The 6,027-nt window shown below is 42.4% G+C and overlaps 1 protein-coding gene across 1 annotated transcript in view; it reads right to left on the bottom strand.

Moving 5' to 3' along the window:
* Nucleotides 1-4,036: 4,036 nt before the first annotated feature.
* The window catches only part of GART (phosphoribosylglycinamide formyltransferase, phosphoribosylglycinamide synthetase, phosphoribosylaminoimidazole synthetase), a 31,013-nt gene continuing 29,022 nt past the window's right edge, over nucleotides 4,037-6,027 (bottom strand). Inside the window, exons 20-21 of the mRNA XM_009954117.2 lie at nucleotides 5,419-5,534; nucleotides 4,037-4,219 (exon numbers count right to left, since the gene is read on the bottom strand). Coding sequence (XP_009952419.1) covers nucleotides 4,037-4,219; nucleotides 5,419-5,534 — 299 coding nt within the window. The remainder of the gene's footprint in view (nucleotides 4,220-5,418; nucleotides 5,535-6,027) is intronic.

The following is a 6,027-nucleotide window of genomic DNA, read 5'->3' as shown; positions in this document are numbered from 1 at the left end:
TACTCCCTGCCCTCCACGTGCTTCTCTTTGACTGCGGGCATATCAGTGTCACAGGTTTCCATTCTGAGCCATGATCCTTTTCCCTTAGCTTGCAGCTTTAGTTACACTCCTTTTGCAAAATTGGCAGTGGAAGCCGAGCTATCATTTCAGATTTTGAATTTCTTTGTTCTGTTCTTTCGTCTGTAAAGGAGATACTGTGTTACACAGCGAAGAGGGGGCTTAAGCTGTAAAAATGGTCTAGTGTTCAGAGGGAAATTAATTCTTCTGAGTTTTTGTTGGCTGCATCACATTGCAGAGCACCAAGAGCTTCACAAAGCAACCACAAACAGGACCCATGCTGCTGCAAGAGGGTGACCGGCTCCTGTTGGATGGAAGAGGCCAGGCATATCGAGGCAGATCAGAAGTGAGGCCCAGCCTGGCACAGTGTGGATCTGGGGGTGAAGCACTGGGGACAAATGCATAGTTCTGTGGGAGGAGGTGGGAGCCTCCAAGGACCTCACCTCCAAGGTGAGCCCCACCACCGTGGGAGCGCTTACAGAGGAGAAGAGGACATGTAAACGTGCACCAGAGTGGGAGCCAGAGCCTAGTGAGCTGCCAAGGAGAAGATCCAGAGGCCAAAAAGGCAGGGAACCGTTATAAGGCGAAACAAAACATGACAAACTCCCCTTCACAGATTGTCAATACGATGTAACAGTGCATACTGAACATACATCTAGACACTTTCCCCTGTTCCTTGGAAGGGGGTGGTGCATGGACATTCCTAGAGTCTCCTATTAAAACATTTGGATCTTGAGGGATGAAAATTTGATTAGAAGGACTAGAAAAACCATATTTCAGGCCTTTTTCTTCCTCCATCCTTGAAATCAGCAGAACAAGACATCCTCAGCTTAACTTGCAGTGGCATGGAAAATCTCATTTTTCTTTGTTGACTGAATGATTGGCTTGTTCCAGAGAGTAGCTGCTGTCAAATAAAACCTTTTTCTGTGGGAAGCTTATTTTATATCTGCCAGAATAATTACCTGCATGCAAGTGACAAATCAGAGGAAGAAAGCTAGCTAAGCAGCTACTTGAACAAACTAGAAAAGAAGTAGCCAGAGCTGAATTTTCCAGAGGAGGGATCACTAATAGCCATTCACAGTGAGAACAATCAGCCCTTGGAATAATCTCCCCAGGGACGTGGTGGATTCTCCGACACTGGACACTTTTAAGACTCAGCCGGGCAGGGCGCTGGGCCACCTTGTCTAGGCCTTGTTTTTGCCAAGAAAGGTTGAACCAGATGATCCTTGAGGTCTCTTCTGACCTGGTGTTCTGTGATTCTGTGATTAGATGCAGCAAAAAAAAATGTATTCTTGTTTTGGTATTACATGTACTGTACTAATAAGGGCCATAGGGACATACTCTACATCTTGCTCTTGGCTGTGTCAGGCTGTTTGAGAGCATGAGTCAGCTCCAGTTAAAAAGTCTACATTTTTCCATGTGTAGCTAGTGGTGTTTCAGTAGTTAGGGAGTGGAGAAAAATTCAGTTCCCTCCTGTAAGCTCTGCCATTTATGCACAGAAATCTGTATTTGTCTCCTGCAGTCCAACAACTGGAGCAAGGAACGTGTACTTTTCGTGATCTGGGAGAAATAGGAAGAACTGTAAGAAGGCAAGATTAACAAGTGTTTGGTATATGTAGATAATTTTTATGATAAACACATTGCTTAGTTTGCTTTCAGTCCATTGTAACTGTGTAGTAACTTCCTGTTGTATATTATTTGAGTTGCACAGCACGCATGACTGAACATTCGAAACTTAACAAATAAAATGTTAAAAGAGAATAGGGTGCTAGTTATTGTGCTCTGATAGGGCTCCAGACGATCACCATGGTATCGAACAATTCCTTTTCTAATTGTGTTCCTGGCATCTCTCTGCAACTGGGTGTGGTGACAGTCTGTTATACGGAGTGGTAATCGAAGCAAAGCCATCTATGGTCCAGTTCACAATGAAATTTCTTTTTATGCATTTGTAGAAATATAGATAGGTGCTTAAATCCCATTTGCCATCAGCCTTAGATGGCAAAACACCCGAGTCTTGCTCAAGCTGTCTGTGATGGAATGGGGTATTGGATTTGGAGCACCCAAGTCTTCTGCTGCTGGCCTTTCTCGCAGTGATCAAACTGCTTTTATCAATAATGTTGTATTTATTAACTGTACAGATAGTGATTTCATCCCTAGTGGTCTTACTTCTTCTAACGTGTGAGTTAATTTAAGAACAATTTCTTTTGACTTGCAGAATGTTTCCTTTGTCGTGGCTAAGGGACTGAACTTGTGCAGGCCAATCCCCTGCCATTGCTGGACGCTTCCCGCATCTTTTGCATTCCCACTGACAGAGGCTGGGTTTCAAGCCTTGGCGGGCAGTTTGCCTGCGGGGGAGGCCCTTCTGTGGGAGGGCAGGTCTGTACAGAAAAATGCTGGGATGAAGGCTTAGCTTTTATTCTTCGCCCTCTACAAGCAAATTAAATTTGACCATGTCATTTTCCTCTGTATTTGCTTGAGGTTTATCCTCAGTGACAAACGATGACAGGAGTATGTTGTCAGCAAGTTTCTTCATCACGGACCATCTGGCCACTGAAACAGTAAGGTCACCACACTTGGCGAATCATTACTGACTTAGGCAGGATTGCACATGCCTGTAACCTCACAAACTGATTTACAGTGGCTGTACTGTAGACAAAGTTACAATTCTGTTTCACAAACTCCTCCTCCAGCTTATACCCCTGGTAAAGGAATTCCAAGGAAAGATTTTGATATTTGATTTTTTAACTCTATTAGACTTTATTTCAAATCCAAATTGAGATTATATCAACACAGAAGTACCATAAGGACATCAGTGCAAGAATACGAATCGGCTTTCTCTGTATTAAAGGGGAGCGCTAAAACATACATAATCAGCTTCAGTCAGATGCTTCTGGTTTGTATGGGGGAAAATTGATTTTTTTAGTAAATACATCAAAATGTTTTAACAACTATACTAAAACATTAAAAGAAAACCAGATGCTTTTTCACAAGAGTCGAGCTGTGCAAAAAACTCTTACTTGTTTTCAGAATGATAACATTTACTGGGTTTCCATTAGTATTATTCCAGGTGAAAACACTGTTCCAAGAATAAAGGCACTTAACTTCAGCTTAATTTCTGAAGAATGTCTCGCCCGCCAAGAACACATTTTGCCTCTAGTCCTAACTCGCTTTCTGCTCATTCAAAAAAAACCCAACCAACTCTTTTGGCTCTGAACGAATCTCTGAGGGGAATTCAGATGTGGATTCACATGGGGATGCTCAAAGACAAACGGGCAGCAGACATTTAATTCTACTTAGCATCTGGTTGATAGCAGGTCTGATATTTGAAATTACGGGGTATGGCCAGAATCTGGGCCAGACAAGATCTACGAACACTAAAACAGAAACTATATGGAAAAAAATCCATTTCATTATCTGCAAGAATAGTTAGTGTTTTGGGAGGACAGTTTTTCTTGTCTTGGCTAGAGATTTTTATGAGTAAAGTTTTTTGCCTGTAGCTGTCTCCTCCATTGTACTAGTTCCATTACTTTTCCTCATAAGCACTTCACAGCACACGACAAGAGAATCCCCTGTTACAGTCTGTATGGTCTGTTAGAGAGTAATACTGATGTTCCTAAGTCAATCTCAGAGATGTTCAGATCTCTCTGTAACCAACAGAATGGTTTTTTATTTGTTAACAAAGTGACTGAGAACCAAAACGTTGGCCAAGGAGGTGATTATCTTTAGGAAGCATGTGACAGAGCCATGGCCGAAACTACTGAGAACAGCCCCCTGCCTTAATATTCCCGTTTGTGGCTTTCTCCAGATTTTATTTTGAACCTTTAACCATTTGAGTGAGAACATGACATGGTAAACTCTACGTTGAAAACACGTTGTGAAGAGAATTCAGTGTGCGTGTTAATAGGAAATGTGACCTCAGTTTTGATCAATTAAGGCACCCCAGCTGTCCCGCCTGAGGATATTTGTAGACACGCTGCTCCTACTTCCAGTAGATCTTGCCGGCCTCCCCCACCTGTACGGCCCCGCTGGCGACAAGCTGCAGGGCAGCCGGGAAGGCTCGGTGCTCGGCCTCCTTCACCCTTTCGGACAGGGTCTCCACTGTGTCACCAATCTTAACTGGAACTGCCTCTTGAAAAATGATTGCTCCAGCGTCAACTTCCTCCTGTAAAAGCAATAGCCAGGAAGTCTGTACAGCTGAAAGAGGAGAGACAAGGGGGCCCAGCTGTACGACAGGGAATGCAATCCATCTGCCTCGGGGATCTGTTTATCGTTACGTTACTACAGGAAACATGGATTTGGGCTAATGTGAGGAGTGCAGAGAAGATGCTGGCACTCACACTGGCCTGTGAGGGACTAAGAGAAGTGTAGGGTTCCAAGAAAAAGAAGAGGTAGGCAGAACACCAGCGAGTAACGTTTCTGCTACAGAAAACAACAAAAGCCATGATAACTGGGGACGTGATAGGCTACATTGGACAAAACAATGACATTTCAATTCAGAAGAGAGAATTAGCCAAGCCTTGGCATGGAGCTGGACTGGAGGACCCAGCAGATCTTTCTTTTGCATGTTAATGAGGCAGATCCCTGCTGGTTAGTTATTGTTTCTCAGTGCACTGCCACACAGAGAAGAAACCTCAAGTCATATCATAGAGAACGGAATGCAATTTTTCCTTCTATCTGGAAAAATAGTTCTTGTTTCTTTTTCCAAGAGAAAGCAAAAGTCATGAGAACACATTTCAGGAGCAGTGGAAAAGGGGAGGATAATCTGAAGAATGCAGCAGAAGGGAGATGAGTTACTGTCAACCCTGAGAACTGAACAAGATGGAAAAAATGCTCCCTGAACTTATAAAAATGTGCATCTTCCAAGCTGAGAGATGTCTGGCTTTTGTTTTCTTGTTTTTTGACTAACATAAATTGTTACGTTTTTCTCTGTTCCCACAAACACTGGATTACTTCTTAACAAATCTAAGTTTCTTGTGCCATTTCCAGTGTTGTGTTTTCTTTTTCTTGATAGCAACAAATAAGGAAGGTTGTATGATAAAATCTAAGAAGTTGGTGCTGTGTAGTAATAAAGATTTTGGGTTAGCCAAGGCCTTATATGAACTAGTACCCCCACTCCAACTGGTGGAAGGCAGCAGTGGGAAGAAGTTAACTTAAGTAAAGCTTAAACTCCTGTATAGACTATTCATTTCCAGTTCCTTCTCCAGGGACAGCAAACTAAAGCCCTATATTGTTTAATAATGTTATGAATGAACAAAGGAGAAAAGGTAATCAAAGCATAAGGGTGTTCCAAGCAAGCTCTGAGGTGAAAATATTAAGACTAACGAATTATAGAGTTAAAGGGAGGGAGAAGGAAGTACTTACAGCTACAAAGTGTACAGTACAGCCTGTGACTCGGACTCCAGCTTGTAACACCAATTTGTGGGCATTTGCTCCCTTAAAAGACGGCAGTAGAGATGGGTGGATGTTCAGTATTTTCCCTGGAAAATTATAAGGGAGGTCATTGTCTTTCAGCATTCAGCCTTACCAGAATGTTAAAAGTACCATAATCCACAGAGGAACAAAATACGTTTGTGAAAAATATTTTTCACAAGTTTTGCATGCACTTTTTTTTTTTTGATCATACTGACAGATAACCAGCCCGAAGCATTTCAGAATGTCTCGCCATTTCAGAAAAACCGAAGTCAGCAATCACTACAATTAATTGCATGGCTAAGACCTATTTCTCCAGTGACTAATAATGATTAATTTTTTGATGTAGCTGTCCTTTCCCTCAGCATCTTATTCTTCTCTTCTTTCATCACAAGCACATTCTCTTTCTTACAAACTCAGCACCCACAAAAGGCTCAGTGCAGTGTCAAATGACGTAACAGACGCCCCGTGACAAGGCAAAAATTCTTTAGCCGGGACTTTTCCTCCACACCTGTTTTGGCTTAATAAAAGACAACAGCTGCTTATGTAGGAGCCCTTCTC

The sequence above is a fragment of the Leptosomus discolor genome, chromosome 1 (assembly GCF_034619465.1).
Source record: "Leptosomus discolor isolate bLepDis1 chromosome 1, bLepDis1.hap2, whole genome shotgun sequence".
In the NCBI taxonomy this organism is placed as follows: domain Eukaryota; kingdom Metazoa; phylum Chordata; class Aves; order Leptosomiformes; family Leptosomidae; genus Leptosomus; species Leptosomus discolor.
This window is presented reverse-complemented; position numbering and strand designations above follow the sequence as displayed.